Genomic DNA, 21,253 nt, shown 5'->3' with positions numbered 1-21,253 from the left:
TTCTGGCTAAAGAGCTAGGATTCATCTTTGAATGAAAGAATAAAGTAAATGAAATAAAAAAACACTCTCTCTTTATCTTTAAGGAAACTATACTCTGAGAGTTGATTGCACCCCACTAATGTACAGCTTGGTATACAACCTAACAAAGGAGGTAAAAATAATTATGTATAATTTTAGAAAGTTTGAGTTCTACAAATGATGTTTTCTTGAGGAACCATTATTATGTTAAGCAGCTGCATTGTTTTATAATTTGTCTTTCTCTCATATAGCAAATATTACCTCTAATAAGCTCCAGAGAACATTACATCTAATAAACTGTTTACATATGCTACCCCATTTCTCCCAACTACTGAAGCAGCCCTGGGGTTGCATTGTGTCTACCATCCCCATTTGAAATCGAGAAAACTGAGATCAAAAAGCATTAGCCCCCCACTGTCATACAACTCATGCTGTAGCTGAACCAGCACTTGGTCCTGTGATTTCACTCCTTAATTTTAAAACTGATTTATACTCCTTCAAGTAATGATATCAATTAGCCCAGGACACAGGAAGAGTTGAAGTTTCTAAGTGATCAAGAAGGAGTATGTTGCAAAAACAGCAAGCGCTGATTCCAGGGTCCAATTGGTTTGGGGCAGAGGCTAGGGGAGACCATGTACCCCCCTCCCTGACTTCTGGCCTTGAGCTGCACTCCACTGAGCCCCACTGAACTAGGCTGACAGCTGAAGTTCTCTTAATTCTGACAGCAGCACAGGATCCCGAACCTACTGGAGAGATTGTGCCTGAGTTCCTCCAGGACTGACAGGCAACTCTTCACTTTCCTTGTCCTGATCCTCAGTCTACTGGGCCTAGCATTCGTTATCATGAAGAACTTGTTGCTTGGCAGATTTTTGTTGTTACTGCTACTTATCTGATTTGAACTGGAAAGGAAAAAAAAAAAGACTTGCCTATTTAATAGAATTACCAATTGATGTATAATTACCAAGGAAAACACAATTATTCCCCTTCAGATAGGGGTTTTCAGTAAGACTTAAATGTCACTAACCTTTGGTTTCAAAAGCATGGAATGTAATCTTATGACTTAGCTTCTCCTCTAGGATTAGAAAAAAAAAATTCATGTCATTACTCAAGAGCTGCATCATTTGCCTGCAGTTTTATCAATTTCCATGAAGTATGTAAAAATTTAAATATCTGCAACAGGGTGTTTCTGAGAATGTTCACTCTTCATGTAATTTAAGTCAAATGCTAAGGAAGCTTGCCAGTTCTTTGTTTTCTGGCTGGCTTGGTGGCATCCGGAGACAATTGAAAAAACTCTACTCTTTAGGTCAGATTTGAAATTATGTGTTGCTTGACAGTTTGGGGGTTTGTTTTATTCTGTTTTATTTGGGGAGAGTGATTTATAGCATTTTACATTTGAGTGATCAACTGAGAATTTAGTACTGTATTTCTACACTGTGTTAAATGTGCATTTCTTAGAATAAATGGAGCAGTGCTGTTCCTTATATCAAAATTTTGTGTCAATTTATAAGCTTGAGTGAAATTCTTTTGTTGCCTATTTATTCATATTTTACAAATTAAGATGTTAATAACATAATTTCTGTTAACCTAAGTTCTGACTCTCTCCTCATGCTTATGCAAATTTGTGTTCCCATAGACCTTTGCACCTAGCACATTGCATTCCACATTTTTACCTGTAGTTCTCACTCGTAGAGAGTATGTAATGTGTCTTATTGAGCTTCGTTTCCCTGGCATTCACAAAAAGTCTTAAACAACATAGGTACTCTATAAACTTTTAAAAATCACTTTGTTGAAAAGCGCCTGGGTGGCTCAGTTGGTTAAGCGACTGCCTTGGGCTCAGGTCATGATCCCGGAGTCCTGGGGTTGAGTCCCACGTCAGGCTCCCAGCTCAGTGGGGAGCCTACTTCTCCCTCTGACCCTCTCCCCTCTCATGCTGTTTCTTTCTCGCTTGCTCTCTAATAAATAAATAAATAAATAAAATCTTTAAAAAAATAGAACATAGGACTTTTATTAAATATAATATAAAAACATTGTATACCATATAATGTATAATAAATAACCCATGAATAGTGATGGAACATGTATAATTAAAGTTTAGTTTGTGAAATGTTTCCAGCATAACATCTAATGCACTAGATTTCAAGAATAGGTCTAGAACTCAATAATAGGTCATATTTTTTTCCTTAGTTTTCTCATCTGTAAAACCAGAAAATGTATTTAAAGCCCAATATTTAACACAATTATAGTAAATAATTGATTAAATAAAATATTAATGCATTTATTTTTATTGTGTATTATTTAATGACTTTAGCAACCTTACTGACAAGAAGCAATATTAAAAGAAATACCTTCTCTTAATCACCTTGCTTCCTTTCATTTTCTTTTTTATAAGAGGAGAGAAATGTGTGTTTTTGAGAGCAGCCTCCCTCAACTCAGAAAAAATAGACCAAAAAATCTTACAATATGACCATTCGTTTGCCTACAGTAGCTTGGTAATAATTTGGCCTTCTTTTCCATACACATCATGTATTCTTTATAATAGTCACACTTATATATAATAGCATGAACATTTTCCCCTATTGTCAGAAACTCATTGTAATTCTTAATGACTGCTAATATATGAATTGTATCATGTGTCTTGCTGAATATAGTTTAGTTATTCATTCCCTGGTTAATGGACATTTAAATTTTAAAATATCTGATTTATAGGTATTTTCTTTTTTTCCCTTTTAATCTGTGTAGCTCCAAAGCCCCGATGAAGGCTTTGAAGGCAAATCTCTTTATGAGAGCTGGAATGGAAAAAGTCCTTCACTGGAGTTCAGTGGCATGCCCAGGTAAACAAACAAGACTTTCTACTAGATAGATTATAGGATTGGATTGAAAATGAAAGTGTATTTTCTTTCAATGATAAAGGGAAGGTGATGCTTTGTTTCTCAAATAGAATATTACTATGTGTTTTGAAGTTAAATCTATAGGCCATCTAAAAATGGTTCTTTTTTGAGCAGGCAATATATAAGTCAAAAGTTATAATGGTGGAAAATAGTTCCCCTCACATTTCTGTCCCTTAGTTATTTGATACATTTTCTTTTTTCTGAATATCATACTGTTAAAAAACATTTTAGTTACTCTAAGAAAAATATAGGCATCATTTCAATATGGTTGTGTCATCACAAGCAAGGTTTGAGGAATAAATATCTCAGAGATATAGATTAATTATAGATAAGATTATACCTATCAAGAGTATGAATAACTAAAAATTTTTAAGGTAGGATTTACATCTGAATTATCTAAAAAAATCTGCTTCTTTTAACTTTATTATGAACAACAAATACAGACGATAAAATAAGTTGAGGGAAAATATTTTCCAACTTAATGAATCTTTAAAAAAAAAGTAACTTAGGCAATTGTGATACTATGATTTATAATAGGAAGTATATATTAGATCTTTGGCCCCTTTCGTGGCACAGAGAGCTCCCAAAATCTTTAGAATGTTCTAAGTGATGAAAGAGACAAGGGTGTCTCTTGTTGCATTAGCAGGGTGACCTTTGGACCCCACCTAAGGATGGGGGCTGATGGCCAGAACCAACTATGTAATTAGAGAATTGGAACTTTAGTCCCACCCCATGAGCAGAGGTTGAATCACTCTGCAATGGCCAATGATTTAATCAATTGTGCCTTTATAATGAAGATACACACCCAAGAAGATAGGGTTCAGAGAGCTCCCATGTTGGTGGATACATGGAACTTACAGCAGAGTGGCATACCTGGGGAGGGCGTGGACAGCTCAGCACCCTTTCCCCACACCTTGCCCTCTGCACCCCCTCCATCTGGCTGTTCTGAGTTACATCCTTTTATAATAAACCATTGATCTAGTAAATAAAATGGTTCTCTGGGTTCTGGGAACAGCTCTAGCAAATTAATCGAAAGCAAGGAAGAGAACTTGGGAATATCCAATCTGTAGCCCATTGGTCAGAAACACAGATAACAATCTGGGTTTGTAGTTGGCTTCTGAAATCAGTGGAGGGGCAGTCTTGTGGGACTGAGCCATTCACCTGTGGAATCTGGTGCTACCTTCAGTGTCAGAACTGAGTTGAGTTGGAGGACACCCAAGCATTGCTTGTCGCTGATATGGGAAACACCACACATCCCCCTCCACATGTTGGAATTGGGTTCAGGAACCCAAAAGAACAATGGTCCCTACTACCCAAAACAGTCTTATGGAAGTAGATACTTTGTGATCAGGACTGATATTCCTTTCAATTACTTTTTGTTGTTGTTGCTTGTCTGATGTGATTTTTATAAAGAAAAATGATATTTATAAGAGCAAGAATAGAGTTTAATTAATCTTTAATTTGTACTCACTGAAGAAACTACTCAAATAATCTCCTGTTTTATCCCTAAAAGGATTAGTAAGTTGGGATCTGGTAATGACTTTGAGGTGTTCTTCCAAAGACTTGGAATTGCTTCAAGCAGAGCACGGTACACTAAAAATTGGGTAAGTCTGTCAGTATGTTTTTCAAGATTACTTATGAATATATTTTAGCTACACAAATAATTCTGGAATAAAAAAAGGGTGACATAAACCCTAGAGAAATAGAGGAATTTAAAGCAGAAGTGGTTGAGATCATGCTACTGTCACATGGGATAATGCCTGAATTGGGTATCCTAAGCCTTAGAACTTGAACTTGCATGTTCTCCCTTAAATATATTTTGTTTCATTAGGTGGCATTGCTTTCACCCAGTTACTTACACTAGAAATGTAGAAATTGTCTTTGACTCCTCCCTATCTGTTATCATTCCAAAGATGAATTAGTATCCAGACCAGCAGATGTTTGGATTTTTATCCCATTCTATCTCTAGTCAGTAAACATGAAAATTATGCTCTATGGCACAAGAAGCAACGAACACATATCAGGTCATGATTTTTTTCCTACCATTGTTGCTGATGGTAATGACAATTTTATAGTTTTTATGTTTACCAAAGTAACATAGGACATAGTTCACGAACTGTCATACGGTTCTGTAAGGGTGTATGATGAAAAACACTGGTCCCTTATTCCACTTGCAGGCTCGTCCCATCTCTGATTCTGTTCAACAGATTCACATTTTTTCAACTTTTTCATTGGTTTCTTCTGACATCTATCTGCATGCTTATACATGCTATGCTCCTGCTGCTATTTATTTGTTTTTCAGTCTGATGTATCATCCATTTACTTCTCATGAGGAAAGATAGGCATTTAGCGTTTCTATATCACTTTTTCTCCTAACTCCCAAATACTTTCCCTCATTGCATTTTCTCAGTATATCGTTGTACCATACTTGTGGATTAGAATATCTTTTTTTTTCCTCTCCATGTATCCATAACTAATTCACCACAAAGTTTCAGGGTATTCAAACCTATTGGGTGATCTGGCAGATTTCTTTTTCCCCCTTGGGTTCTTCTTCTCCTGCTCCAGTGGATTCTCTGGTGGTTTTCTTTGCCTGTGACACAGCTCTTGCCTGTGCAATTTTCTTTCATTGAGAAGTCTGAGAGACCGTCACTTCTCTCCTGTTTTGCATCTTCTCTTTCCTGGATTTTGTCTCTTCTTTTTTCTTGTTTACTCTTTAGTATGTTTGAAGCACATCCTTCAGGAACTTCTTAAAAAGGGTGTATCAAAGCGAAAGCCCTTCCCTGTCTGAAATACATTTATACCACACACAATTCTTGGATAGTTTGTGTGGGCACAAAGCTTTTGGTTGAAAATCCTATGTCCTCAGAATTCTGAACTCATCCCTCAGCATCTTCCAAGCTTCAGGATTGCTGTTGAGAAATGTGGTGCTATTTGACCCCTGATCCCTTGGCTCTGATTTTTTCCTTTTATTGAAGTATAATTGGCATTCAATATCTTATTAGTTTCAGGTGTGTATCATAGTGATTTAGGATTTTTAAGCATTACAAAATGATCCCCACAATATCTAGTTACCCTCTATCGATATACAATTTACTACAATATTACTGACTGTATTCCCTGTGCTGTACATTAACATCTCTAGGACTTGGTTATTTTATCACTGAAAGTTTGTGCCCCTTAAAGCCCTTTACCTATTTTCCCTGCCCTCTAACCCTTCCCCTCTCTGGTAACCAACAGCACTTTGTTTTTTGTATCTGTGAGTCTGTTTCTGTTTTGTGTGTTCATTTTTTTGTTTTTTAGATTCCACATATAAGGAATCGTGTGGTGTTCTGTCTTTCTCTGACTTATTTCACTTAGCATAATAGCCTCTAGGTCCATCCATATTGCAAATGGCAAGATTTCATTCTTTTTTATGGCTGAGTAATATTCCTGTGTGTGTGTGTGTGTGTGTGTGTGTGTGTGTGTGTGTGTGTGTGTGTGTGTGTGATGGACACTTAGGCTACTTCCATATCTTGGCTGTTGTAAATAATCCAGTGAACATAGGGAGTGCATGTATCTCTGAATTAATGTTTTCATTGTCTTCTGATAAATACCCAGCAGTGGAACTTCTGGATTGTATGGTAGATCTATTTTTAAATTTTTAAGGAATCTCCTTATTATTTTCCATGGTGACTGCACCAGTTTGCATTCCCACCAACAGTGCGTGAAGGTTCATTTTCTCTACAACCTCGCCAACACTTGTTATATTTTGCCTTTTAGATAATAGCCAATCTGACAAGTATGAGGTGATACTGTGATTTTGATTTGCATTTCTTTGAAAATTAGTGATGTTGAACATTTTTTATGTACCTGTTGGACATCTGTGTGTCTTCTTTGTAAAAATGTCTATTCAAGTCATCTGCCCAGTTTTTTTTCTCCTTTGCCCAGTTTTTAATCATGTTTGTGTTTTTGATACTGAGTTGTCCAAGTTCTTTAAATATTTTGGAAAGTAAATCCTTAATGGATGTATGATTTTCAAATATCTTCTCCTGCTCAGTAGGCTGCCCTTTCCTTTGGTTGACTGTTTCCTTTGCTGTGCAGAAGCTTTTTATTTTGATATAGTCCCATGTGTATATTTTAGCTTTGCTGCCCTTGCTGGAGGAGACTGGTCCAAGGGAATATTGTTAGGGCTGTGTCAAAGAGCCTACTGCTCATGTATTCTTCTAAGAGTTTTAATGTTACAGGTCTTCAAGTCCTTCATCCATTTTGAATTTATTTTTGTATATGGGGTAAGAAAGTGGTCCAGTTTCATTCTTCTTCATGTAGCGGTCCAGTTTTCGCAGCACTATTTATTCAAGAGACTGTCCTTTCCCCACTGTGTCATCCTTGCCAACTTTGTCATTGATTAAATGACCACATATGTATGGATTTATTTCTGGGCTCTTTATTCTTTTTCATTCATTGATCTATGTGTCTGTTTCCACACTGGTACCATGATTTTTTTTTAAAGGAAGGTTTTAGTATCTTCCATGTTGTCCTTGGTGTGCATGTGTGCCTTGGTTATGCCATTTTTTCTTACACTGGGCTGGACACAGAGTGGGCCCTTTGGTCTGGAAACCCATGTCTTGCAGTTGGAGGGAATGCATTTCCCTTTGATCACTTCTTCCCTCTTTTGTCTTTTTTGAACTATTACTAGTTGTTTAACATCTGGGGATTATTTTCTGATGTGTTCATTTTTTATCTTTTGCTTTTATCTGTGTCTTTTTTTTTACTATCAGGAATATTTTTCTCAACTCTGTCATTCATTTTTTTATTGAAATCTTTATTACTATTGTTATTATTAAGTTTGCCTCCATTCCATGCAGTACCTCCTTACTCTCGAGTTGATTTTTTTTAACTTTTTTTTAAAGATTTTATTTATTTTTTTATTTATTTGAGAGAGAGAGAGAGAGAGAGAAACAGCATGAGAGGGGAGAGTGTCAGAAGGAGAAGCAGGCTCCCCGCTCGATCCCAGGATTCCGGGATCATGACCTGAGCCGAAGGCGGTCGCTTAACCAACTGAGCCACCCAGGCACCCCAGTTGATTTTATTTTAGTATGTGTGTTTGGTCTGTATCTTTCAAGTCAAAGGCTGTTTTCAAATACCTGGGCATCTTTGGCAACCTGTCTTATTTAGGAGTGAGTCTATAAAAAGCTGACCAAAGCCCTGTATGCAAGGGTGGCAATTGTCAAATGGGAAGCTTCAGAGAAGAGTGATCAAGAATGCCTGTTCTAGATACTTTAGGGGAGGCAACAACTATAGGTCTACAGAATCTATAGATCTTTTCTCTTGGACTAGTTATTCTCCCCAGACAGGAAATCTTTAATCTTACCATTGGGGTAGGAAGTTAGGCAGGGCTAGATGGGGGTGGGGTGAGGGTAGATGTTAATATTATCTCCATTTTACTCATGAGACTACTACAGTAAAGAAAAGCTAATAATCTTTGGGTTAGTAACCACCCAAAGTTATTTGGTAATAAATCCTAAAGCCTGGATTCAAACTCCAGCTGTCTAATTTTAGAATCCTAGCCTGCTATATAAAGTGTTCTTCTATATTAGTAAAAACATAAACAGCTAAATAAGGCAGGCAAAAGGCATAAATCAGCAATTCAAAGTTTGGAAAGTCCTTGCCGCTTGCCTTTTTTGTATGTTCTTGGTGTCTTATATGTGTCTGAGCATTCCTTCTCTCTCCTTTGTGAGACTTTGGATCCACTCCTGAACCCCTCACTCTGCGGATTCTTCATGCTTCTGCACGCTGCTTGTCAGAGAATCATCCATTCGTGGAATTTCAGTCATTAACAACTTGCAGCATTATCCTATATAATATTGTATAATGCTCATTTACAATCACCTCCAACAATTCCCTGTTTTCTTAAATTATTTGTACTTAAATGTAACATTATCTTGTCTTTGTTTCAGGAACATTTTCACATCTCCTGTATCCTTGAAGGCAAGACTGTTAGGCCCTTTCAGATGATTTTTATACTATCATTTATGTTGTATACACATATTTTTTAATTACACATCTGGGGTATATTTTAACATTATAATATTAACCCTTTAGTAAGTGGCTTATTGAGGTTCTTAAATACATTCCTTTATTCATTACTGACCAAAACAGTTTTACTAGTATTAATAGTAAATATGTTACTATGCATTTTATTATAAGCTATTTTATAAGAGATATATTTTGTGTGTGTGCGTTTTTGTGTTGTTGTTGTTTTCTTTCTGTAGGCAACAAGCAAATCCAGGAGCTATCCTTTGTATCACAGTGTCTCTGAAACATATGAATTGGTGGAAAAATTTTATGATCCAACTTTTAAGTATCACCTCGCTGTGGCCCAGGTTCGAGGAGGGATGGTATTTGAACTAGCCAATTCCATAGTGCTCCCATTTGACTGTCGAGATTATGCTATAGTTTTGAGAAAGTATGCCGACAAAATCTACAATATTTCAATGAGACATCCACAAGAAATGAAAACATACAGTGTGTCATTTGGTATGCTACACCTCCTCTTTCAAAATTCATTATCTCTGTGCTTCAATTAATCTCTAAAATGTTATGATCTACCTTAGTCCATTTATTATTTATTGCTAGTCCCTGTAATCAGGGACTGATTGTTTACATCTGTAAATGTATTTGTCATTTCATTGATGCTCCTCTTGTAATATATAAAATATAAATACCTTGTAAAATGCAGAAGAGAACAAACAGCTTCCTATACTGTTCCCTTTGCATAAGCCATAAGACAACGCCATTAGGCCCCGATTTCTATTTCAGATTCACTTTTCTCTGCTGTGAAGAACTTTACAGAAATTGCTTCTACGTTCAGTGAGAGGCTTCAAGACTTGGACAAAAACAAGTATGTTCTACATTTTTAAGTTGTGTGTATAATAGATACAATGAAAAAGAGATACTAATTGATGTCTTTGTTGCTGAATTGTCTTTGGAAAGTGTTTTGCTCCTATCTCTCCACCTTAAAGCATCCTGTACAGGGCTGCCCTATCTCTGCGAGACCCACCTCTAACTTTCTGAGTGGCAGCCCTGTGCTGAGAAAAGCCAGCACTTCCTTAACTACCAGCTGATTAGTGACAAAATTCCCACCTTAGCACTGAGGGGCCTCCACTGCATGACCCCAGCTTTTTCTAGCTTTGTCTCTTGTTCTTTCAGTGTCTGTCCATCATACTTCAACCAACTTCTCCTATTTCCAGAACACACTTCTTAATGTCATTACCTCCAGAGTTTCTCATTTCTACTTCCACCTGATAAAATTCTTTCTCCAGAACAAGTACCGAGAAGCCAGTTTTCTTCTAATATTAAGCATTTAGGATTCATTCTGTGTGAAATCACCAAAGTAAACATAATTGGAATAGAACTTTAAGATGGGAGAAAAATAAAGAGAGGATATTAAGGAAATTTTTTTGAAGTAGAATTTTGAGAGTGAACTTCTACTGTTTATTAAGCCTATTATGATGATACGGATATCAAATCCTTAGGTACTGATGCAAAAATACATTGAAAGATAAGAGCAGGCAGTCCAAAAATAGATGAGTGACATATAGGAATATATTTGGGTAAAAAAAATGTGTTTGTAATGAAGGACACATCAACAATAAATGGAGGAAGAAAGACATATTTAACAATAATGTTGTTTAAGCTCTTTTAGCAACTGATAAGAAAGTGAGTTCAGAATCTCACTTCACATCACATGCAAACATAAGCAATGGTTGTAGAAAAATTCTTTATTAAAAGTTGATATTTCTTGGAAGTGAAATTCCAAGTTTAGAAGCAACAGGGAAATGACAAAGCAATCAGGTTTGAGAACACTGAAATGGTTCATAATATGAAAGCCAATTATCAAAAGCAAAGATAGAAAATTGGGAAAGCTCTTTTCCAGCAAATATGGAAAGGGAGTAATATAAACATTATAAAAATATTTTTTTGAAAATTGGTAAGAAAATCCAAAAGAACAAAGCTGAAAATGTTGGCAATGGGCAAGACAATTCAAAAAGAAGATACTACCTGTACAGAAACAGATAAAAAAACATTCAAATTAACTACTGATTAAAAAATATAGATGAAAATAACATACTACTTTTGAAATAACGTTATACTGTTTTTGTAGCAACTTAGTAATGATTTAAAACTTGGTTGTACACATTACACTAGATGGTGCCCTGGAACAGATGCTCTCTCACTTTTCTGATAACATTGTGAATTGTTTTAAAAACGTTTTGGAAAAAATAAATAAATAAAAATAAAAAATAGAAACCTGAAAAGCATAAATACATACTGTTAAAGTTTAAAGAGCCATTTACAGAGTTCTTAGACTTTGCCATAGTATGTCCATTTCTTGGACCTTTTCTTCAGGAAAGAATTTCAAGTTTGGAAAGAAAAAAGGGCTTCTCAGAGAAAGATATGAATTGTAATACCAAACAATTCAAGGGGCTCCCGGGTGGCTCAGTTGGTTAAACATCCGACTCTTGATTTCAGCTCAGGTCATGATCTCAGGGTCGTGAGACAGAGCTCCATATCAGGCTCCATGCTGGGCGTGGAGCCTGCTTAAGATTCTCTCTCTCCCTCTCTCCCTACCCATCCCTTCCCCCACTCATGCTCTTTCAATAAATAAATAAATAATAATAAAAAATATTATTTTTTATAATATAATAAAATAATTTTATCATATAATAAAACCGACTGGGTGGCTCAGTCGATTGAACATCTGCCTTTGGCTCAGGTCATGATCTTGGGGTCCTGGGATTGAGCCCCAGTGGGGCTCCCTGCTCAGTGGGGAGCCTATTTCTCCCTCTCCCTCTGCCTCTCCCCCTGCTTGTGTGCTTTCTCTGTGTCAAATAAAAAAAATAAAATATTTTTAAAATAATAATAAAATAGAAATAGTTTATAAATATATCAAATCATTCAAAACAATCAATACCTAAGAGGTATTGATCTATCTAAAAGTTAGGTGTCCTCCAATTTGAACATTTCATAAACATTGAAATAGTTGATTATAAAGGAAATATAAGATATTTACAATAAAATGTGAAGCAAACCAAAAATATTTAAAATTGTAAACAGTTTGATTACTTTTTATTGAACAAATATAGAGAAAAATTCAAAGTAAACCTACTAGTATAATAACTGTGTCATCCTGGGGTGAGTATGGGATTTTTTTTTCCTTATACTTTACAGATCCTTCCAAATTTGTGTGTGGGTAAAAAAAAAAAAAAATCAACAATGAGAAATAAATCTTGAGATTCCAAACACCATATATTCTATGAAGTTGATTTTCTGTCTTTAAAAACTATGATCTTTCCTCCCTCTGGCAAAGTGCCTTATAGAAATGGATTATGATTTTCTAGGACATTTGGCTTTAATAATAATAAAATAATAATAAAACATTGGCTATCGTTTGGTAAATATGCATAATTTTCCAGGAACCCTACTAACTATTAATCGACTATCCCATTCAATATCGAAATGACTTCTTTGAGTAGGTTATTAGGATACCTAAGATGAAAAACATCTTGCCTGTATTTAAATACCTAGGTTTGCCGATTAATTATTATTTTAAAATAAATACAAATTACTGTTGTCTTTTTCAACGGGCACATATAACTTTATGTGGTTTTAAAAGCCTCAGCAGAATAGTATTTTATAGGATTTTAAAAATGTAACCATGGAGTGGTGGGGGGTGGGAGGGATGGGGTGGCTGGGTGATAGACATTGGGGAGGTTATGTGCTATGGTGAGTGCTGTGAATTGTGTAAGACTGTTGAATCACAGACCTGTACCTCTGAAACAAATAATACATTATATGTTTTAAAAAAAAGAAGAAGATAGCAGGAGGGGAAGAATGAAGGGGGGAGAATCAGAGGAGGAGATGAACCATGAGAGACTATGGACTCTGAAAAACAAACTGAAGGTTCTAGAGGGGAGAGGGGTGGGGGAATGGGTTAGCCTGGTGATGGGTATTAAGGAGGGCACGTTCTGCATGGAGCACTGGATGCTATACACAAACAATAAATCATGGAACACTACATCAAAAACTAATGATGTAATGTATGGTGATTAACATAACAATAAAAATGTAACCACGTATACTATTGTTCTTAATTTACATATCATAGAGTTTTAAGATATATTAGTTATATTTAATTTTATTGTGAATTTTTAGTTTGCTGTGCAGTGCATGCTTTCTCATGAAGTGACAACTGTATTTGTTTTGTTGTTTAGCCCAATATTATTGAGAATTATGAATGATCAACTGATGTTTTTGGAACGAGCATTTATTGATCCTTTAGGATTACCAGACAGGCCTTTCTATAGGTAAGGATACAAATATGACTCCTGATTATATCTTTATTTTTTTCTTTTTTGAGCTGTGGAAAAAATATAGTTGATTTCTTATAAGCAAATAGAAATTTCAAAATATGTGTGGCAAATATATTATTTCTTCATATAATGTAATGTGATTGCTGCATTTTTTCTTTTTAATATCTTTTTTACCTCTGATTATAAAAGAATATATGTTCATTGTAGGAAATTTAAAAGATCAACAAAGTCACAACTAAAAATTAAAATCACCCCAATTCTGTCAGTTAGTTATAAAATCATGCTTACATTTGGTTTATATAATTTTAGCCCCTCTCTCGCTTAACATATATTTTTCTTTATGTATGTATACACATAAGACATAATAAATATATGTAAAATATATAAAATATGTATTTATATACTCTTTCTCCTAATGTTCACTTTTTTCTAATGTTTAACAATTGTAAATATTTCTGATAAACATCAGTGATGAACATTAGATTGATCTTACTAGGAATTGCAGAACAAATTAGATCAGTGACTAGTGAGAAATGACCCTGTCTTTCTGTTTATGGATTATCAGAGGATCAGAATTAGGAGTAAGGGCATCATCCAGACATGTGACTGGTTTCCCAATGGCAGCACGATTGTTTCTTTCCTTCTTTACCTCTTGGCTTGGGAACTTATCCTTCCCTTCATGGGTTATGACATGAACTGACATAGGTCTTTCAATAAAATATCACCTTCTACCTAGGTCATGTTACGCTTTCAAAATTGTTTTTAATAATTATTCATGCTTTAAGCTGGGCATTCTAACATGTTAGTATATCTCCTTTTTTAAAGAGAAAAAACACAATAGTAGGTTGGCAGGTCACAAATAGGACTTTAATAATCACAACTGTGCTACATTTCCGGAGGTAAAGTGGGATAGTGAAAAGTCAGTACTTTTTTGCAATGTAGCTTGAGACTAATCACTTAATCTCTCAGATCTCAATTTCCTCCTTTTTGAAATGCTAGTATCAATTTTGTAGAGTTTTTTTTTAAGATTTATTTTCAAGAGAGAGGATGCACATGCATGTGCAAGCAGGAGGAGGGGGAGAGAGAGGCAGAGAAGCAGACTTCCCACTGAGCGTAGAGCCCAATAAGGGACTGTATCCCAAGACCCTGAGATCATGACCTGAGCTGAAACCAAGAGACAGAAGCTTAACCAACTCAGCCACCTAGGCGCCCCTGTAGTGTTTATTTTTAAGGAATAGAAAAATTATAGGCAAATCATTTAATCGCAAGCACGATCCATAGTAGGTGACAAGCTACTGGGGCTATTATTGTTATTTTTGTTGCTCTGAACCATGTTAAGTCCTCTGTTTAAAGTCAAAACATATACTTCATAGACTGGACTTTGGAGATGATTAAACTTGGAAGTTTAGCTGACAAGGAGCTTGTTCAAATCATAAGATTAGAATTCTGCCGTCCAGGACTTGTAGAGTGCTCCTGTTTTTCTCTTGTATGTATCATTTGGACAACTGATAGACCGCAAACTGTTTTTATCAACAGGCACATCATCTATGCTCCCAGCAGCCACAACAAGTATGCAGGGGAGTCATTCCCAGGAATTTATGATGCTCTGTTTGATATTGAAAGCAAAGTGGATCCTTCCAAAGCCTGGGGAGAAGTGAAGAGACAGATCTCCATTGCAGCCTTTACCGTGCAGGCTGCAGCCGGGACTCTGAGAGAAGTAGCCTGAGGTGGTTCTTCAGAGAACCCGTATTGAATAGGTATGGTCTATCACTCAGAAAGAATCGTGAAAGGCATATTCTAAAAAATATAGTTAATACACACACACACACACACACACACACACACACACATACACACACACACACATCTTAGCATTCTTCTCCCTATGAATCAAAGAAGAAAGATGGACAATTTTTATTCTATAATTATAGAAGGTTATTCTGAATTTGAACTAAGGGTTAAAATTAAGGCAAACACCTACTATATTAAAACTCCTATGTGGCATTATAGGGAATCGAGTCTAATTTAGCAGTGGCATCAGCCCTATTGTCGACCCAGGGCTGAGAGATCACTATCTTAGCAAACTAGTTGAGCTACTCTGATCTAATCATGCTGCTGGTAAATAGAGTCACTCTATACCATAAAGGATAATTACTTTTATTAAATTAGCAAATATCCCATTTATATCAAAGGGTATATGTAACATTATGTACAGTAAAAAATAAGAAATAAATTAACATTTGTAGAACTGCCCCCCACAAATAACCAGTTTGAGAAAGAAATGTTACCAATATCTTTGAATCCCCCATCTATCACTGACCAGTGTGCCTTCGTCTTCTGCCAGAGATCCTCCCTTTCTTGAATCTTATGTGAATCTTTTCTGTTATCGTTATTCCACACATAGCTATATTCATTATATGTTTTGGGGTTTGTGTATTTTTTTAACTGTTTATAAATAAAATCATACTGTGTATCTATTTTCTAAGACTTGATTTTTTTCACTCACCTTTGAAGGTGCATCCATGTGTCATTGGGCTGGAGTTCACTGACGTGGAGCAATTCACTTGCATGAATATAACAGTTATAAGTCAGGGTCCAGTTAAGACAGAGAAATCACACAGCAACATATGCAGGGAAAGTTAATATAAAGAATGATTATTTATAGTACCATTGCCGTAATGAGATACTATCTAGTTAAAGGTAAGGAGAACTCTAAAGAATGTAAGTACGTCAGGTACAAGGAGCGGTCACTATCCCTAGGGCTGAGATGGAGCAGCTAGGGAAGAATTCCCCCCACGCCAAGGGCCTTACTAAACAGCAGGAAGGCACTGTGGTGCTGTGCTAGCAGAACTTGCAAATCTCCCCAGAAACCTGTACTCTGGGCCACTGTGGGAAGCTGATTTGGGGAAATTGCCTTGCCAGAGGCTCTCTACCACCAAGCCAACCAAGGGCCATGTTAGAAGATGCTCCTGACTACTGAGTTCTGGCCACCATGAACTGCAAGAAGCAAGTGCTACAGCAGCAGCCTATACCAGAAGACAGGAGCACTGCAGGACGGGGGCGCTGCAGGACGGGGGAGCACTGCAGGATGGGGGAAGCACGGCAGGACGGGGGCACTGCAGGATGGGGGAGCACTGCAGGATGAGGGAGCACTACAGGATGGGGGGGCGCTGCAGGACGGGGGAGCACTACAGGATGGGGGGCACTGCATGATGGGGGAACACTGCAGGACGGGGGGCGCTGCAGGATGGGGGGCACTGCAGGATGGGCACTGAGGGACGGGGACACTGCAGGATGGGGCACAGTAGGATGGGGGCACTGCAGGATGGGGGTACCCCAGGATGGGGGCACTGTAGGACAGGGACACTGCAGGATGGGAGTGATGGTGAAGTCATGTATGCATATGAGCCAGATGCTGAAATCATTTGCATGCGGAGGCCTGCCAGGTGAGCACATGGGAACCAGGAAGGAAAAGCCCTTCCTGCAATGTGGCTACAATGCCTTCTACTCACAAAGTTTAACATCATGCCTCGTGGCAAAGAAGTTTTTAAAGGGCCCAGATATACTTACAAAGAGTAGGCAATAAGAGTAAGTCTGGAGCAGAGAAGCAATAAATTGGATAGCTGACACATAACAGAATGCATTCATTCATTTTTCTGCTGTTGGGAGTTTGGAATGTTTTCTCTTTTGCTCCTAACAACATATCTCCCAATACAAATATTCAAGTTATTCTCTTTCCTGACAGCATCTACCCATAAATGAAATGTCTGGGTTGTAAAACGTGTACATCTTTAATTTTACTGGGCAATGAGAAACTGTTACAAAGTGATTTTATTCACTTATATTCCCAATGCAAAGTAATCATTTTATACAAAAGAATAGAAATAAGAAAAAATTGGCCCATTAGAGAAATACGAATAATTTACTGTTCCTAGAATTCAAGGAGAATGTGGGAAAACAATCTATATGTTTAGCATCAGATCGCGTAAGGCTTGGGAAGATACACTAAGGAGGGTGATTCTTTTCCTATATAAAAAGCCATGTAGTAACAGTTAAACAGGGTAGACAAATGTTGAGATTTACCTTGTAGGAAGCACTCTGGCCTAGGCATAGATGGCTTGGAAAGGCATTAACCCAGCAAGAGATCACAACCCGAATTTTTTTCTCATAAACTCTGTGTCACACAGACCTTCACCCTCAGAAAAGATAGGACTTCCCTCTCCTTCACATTTCAGCTCTTCTGTAAAGACCTCCGGGACATTTGCCCATTCCCTGTATCTTAACCCGTACCAATCCTTAGGGAGAAGTCTGGATCATAATTGTGTCTCCAGTGTCTACCAGGACGCAGAGTTCGCGTCAGAGTTTGTGAAGAGCTGGTAGTGTGCGTATGGAACTGTGTTTGGCAAATGGTATGTCTGGGAAGTGATGTGCTTAGCACTAGGATTTCAGCAATGCCTTGTAATGGGATTTGATTGAGCATGCTAATAGGCTTTTATTGATGTTGGTGGTAGACATTTGGACAGTACTGTAGGTGATGCATGGGACTGGGGAAAGGTGAACATTACCATTCTAAAAAGTACATAGGAGAAGCTGTCGCCATGTTGTCGGTGGCCGCCCGTTCAGGCCCGTTCGCGCCCGTCCTATCAGCCACGCCCCGCGGAGTGGCGGGTGCGCTGCGGCCCCTGGGTGCAGGCCTCAGTGCCCGCCACCCCAGAACCTCCAGTGCTGGACGTGAAATGGCCCTTCTTGTGCCGGGAGTCGCTGATTGACCAGGCCGCGAGCGGCCTTTGGCCGCCTCCGTGGGCCTCAATGTCCCAGCTTCCATTCGTTATTCCCACACAGACGTCAGAGTGCCTGACTTCTCTGACTATCGATGCACCGAGGTGTTAGATGGTACGAAGTCTTCAAAACAGAGCAGTGAGGCTAGAAAAAGTTTCTCCTATTTGATAACTGCAACGACTAGTATAGGTGTTGCATATGCTGCCAAGAATGTCGTCTCCCAGTTTGTTTCCAGCATGAGTGCTTCTGCTGATGTGTTGGCCATGTCGAAAATCAAAATCAAGCTATCCGATATTCCAGAAGGCAAGAACATGGCTTTCAAATGGAGAGGAAAACCACTGTTTGTGCGCCATAGAACCAAGAAGGAAATTGAGCAGGAGGTTGCAGTTGAAGTGTCCCAGTTGAGGGACCCACAGCATGATTTAGATCAAGTAAAGAAACCTGAATGGGTTATCCTGATAGGTGTTTGCACTCATCTTGGTTGTGTACCCATTGCAAATGCAGGAGATTTTGGTGGTTATTACTGCCCTTGCCATGGGTCACACTATGATGCTTCTGGCAGGATCAGGAAGGGGCCTGCACCTCTCAACCTTGAAGTTCCCTCATATGAGTTCACCGGTGAGGACATAGTGATTGTTGGTTAGAGACCTGGACTCAAGTTCTAGGCTTCTTTTGGTCTTCTTGTCACCTCAGAAGACTTATAAGCAAGACTTCTATACTTAAGTTGATTTGCAATATTTAAGAATTGCTAATATTGTATTTGCAAACATTAATGTGAAGTAAATTGAATTTAATGTTGAATGCTTTCAAGCATTCACCTAATAAAGCCACTGTTAAACATTGTTAAAAAAAATAAAAATAAATTAAAGAAAATTAAAAATGCATAAAAACGCACGCGATACTGGAAAGTTTTGTGAACTTTCAGTCAAATTGTAAACATGCAATAAGCATTGCCCCCAAAACATTTTGTATAATTGCATGGCTTAATAACATATTTTGGCAATACATTTATTGTAACTGTTATTCACAAGAGATTGTACGGCAGCAGGGCACCTGGGTGGCTCACTTGGTTAAGCGTCTGCCTTCAGCTCAGGTCATGATCCCAGGGTCCTGGGATTGAGTCCCCCCATCGGGCTCCCTGCTCAGTGGGGAGTCTGCTTCTCCCTTTCCCTCTGCTTCTCCCCCCCCCCCCACTAGTGCAAGTGCACGCTCTCTCTCAAATAAATAAAGCATTAAAACAAACAAAAGTGTACAAGAGATTGTACAGTGACGGTCAGAACCACAGCTTTGGGAAATAGACTGCCAGTTCAAACCCTGCTCCTTTCACTTGGAATATGACTATGGGCAAATTATTAAGGCTCTCTTAAGTTTTTCGATCTATAAAAATGGGTGTTAAACAGTATTTCACAGGGTTTCTGTAAGGATTAAAAGAGCTAGTACATGCAAAGCACTTAGAACAGTGCCCAGCATATAAATACTAATTAATACATGTTTGATATTGTCATTTGAGTGGTAGGGTATTTCTTAATATGATAGTAAGTATCATTTTTTTCTCTTCTCTTCTTCATGATGATATAGTTGAATTAGATACCTACTATAGCTTCCAGCCCTACAATTCTGAATTATTGTTTATTCTTTTATATGCATCTTTTAATTGCTTATTGTTTTTTTTCTATCTCATGTAGTTGCAAGATGTGTTTCAACAAATTGCAGTTACATATTTGTTGTTGAGTGTGGCTTAAAAACGAGGTTCATTAACTAATTTTGTGCACAGGAAATATACCAAGTAAATTTTACATTGATCTGGGTATTTAATAATGATTAAGTAAAATCACTTACCAAACTGTAATGACAAGAAAATGATAAAGATGCTGCATATATTTTGGACAGCAATTTTGTCCAAGTTTAACTGGTTTATGAAATTGGAAAGACAATGCATGAACTTTAAAGATGAACCACATTCTATGGACTTCCTGTAGATTTTTGTTTCTCATTAATCTCTTGGGACAATCTCGGAACCATAATGTGTTCCATATTGCTGAAGGCTGAACTTTATAGGCTGTCTGTTGTGCAGTTAGAGGAGAAAGTTGTATGGGTAAGTAGGCATAGAGTGGTTTTATAGCTCAAAAATAGGATATCAAATTGGAATAGTAAATAGAAAAATAAGTCAACATGTATACCAACAATACTTTTCTAGTCTCAGGGACTGTACTATATATCTCTATCTTATTCTATGGGCTACACTGATCCACAGGTTTAATGCCTTATATGTTCATCTGATATGAAAGTTTATAAAACACATTGCTTTGGAAAACTGAAACGATTATAAAGTCCAATAGAGATGGAATTTCATCTGATTATTAGGGTCTATTATTATGATTTCTCATATTTCAATTCATACATTCTCCACTGCATTTACTTGAGTAAATCAAATCCTTCAGTGAGGGGCACCTGGGTGGCTCAGTCGTTAAGCGTCTGCCTTCGGCTCAGGTCATGATCCCAGGGTCCTGGGATCGAGCCCTGCATCGGGCTCCCTGCTCAGCAGGAAGCCTGCTTCTCCCTCTACCTCTCCCCCTGCTTGTGTTCCCTCTCTCGCTGTGTCTCTCTCTGTCAAATAAATAAAATCTTTAAAAAAAAAATCCTTCAGTGAATCATTTGGGCTATTAATAAAGAAATCAAATTCAATGCCAAATAGTGAAATTTTCAAATAATTTAAATTCAACTTGTATTCCATCAAAAAATTATATTTTAATCAAATAATTTAAATTCAGTTCAATTTATATTTAATCCAAAATATATTCAAATACCAAAATAAATTCAGATGAAATAAGCAATTAAATTTGGAGAATACAACCATAAAATCAGAATGAAATGAAACATCAGGTTTAATGTCTGGATGGATAGGATCTACTAAACCTAAAACTTGGGGGGAAATAAAGCAAATGTTCTATAAACAAAATGAAAACGCCATATTGGGAAAAATATTTGCAATAAATATAACAAAGTGTTAGCATAACTAACTTACAGGCTCTTTTAAATCAGTAAGTTTAATATTAATAGTTAATCTCCACTTTTCTCCCCGAGGACTGTGTGTGTGTGTGTGTGTGTGTGTGTGTGTGTGTGTGTGTGTGCACGTGCTCAGGTTAAGAGAAAAAGAAAATAAAAGACTAAGGAAAAGGACATAAAACCAAGACACAAAGTAGTATGAATATGCAT

General features: G+C 37.3%; 2 protein-coding genes across 2 annotated transcripts in view; both read left to right on the top strand.

Moving 5' to 3' along the window:
- Positions 1-15,731, top strand: part of FOLH1B (folate hydrolase 1B) — a 75,902-nt gene extending 60,171 nt beyond the window's left edge. Inside the window, exons 13-19 of the mRNA XM_035723064.1 lie at positions 84-151; positions 2,758-2,849; positions 4,420-4,510; positions 9,158-9,422; positions 9,705-9,786; positions 13,160-13,252; positions 14,795-15,731. Coding sequence (XP_035578957.1) covers positions 84-151; positions 2,758-2,849; positions 4,420-4,510; positions 9,158-9,422; positions 9,705-9,786; positions 13,160-13,252; positions 14,795-14,984 — 881 coding nt within the window. The 3' untranslated portion in view covers positions 14,985-15,731. The remainder of the gene's footprint in view (positions 1-83; positions 152-2,757; positions 2,850-4,419; positions 4,511-9,157; positions 9,423-9,704; positions 9,787-13,159; positions 13,253-14,794) is intronic.
- Positions 15,732-17,856: 2,125 nt separating this feature from the next.
- LOC113914728 (cytochrome b-c1 complex subunit Rieske, mitochondrial-like) lies at positions 17,857-18,696 on the top strand. The gene is given in 3 exon segments (XM_035722962.1): positions 17,857-17,943; positions 17,945-18,032; positions 18,035-18,696. Coding segments are annotated over 3 exon segments (822 nt in total). The 3' UTR covers positions 18,682-18,696.
- The last annotated feature ends 2,557 nt before the right edge of the window (positions 18,697-21,253 follow it).

The sequence above is a fragment of the Zalophus californianus genome, chromosome 11, assembly GCF_009762305.2.
Source record: "Zalophus californianus isolate mZalCal1 chromosome 11, mZalCal1.pri.v2, whole genome shotgun sequence".
Taxonomy (NCBI): Eukaryota; Metazoa; Chordata; class Mammalia; order Carnivora; family Otariidae; genus Zalophus; species Zalophus californianus.
This window is presented reverse-complemented; position numbering and strand designations above follow the sequence as displayed.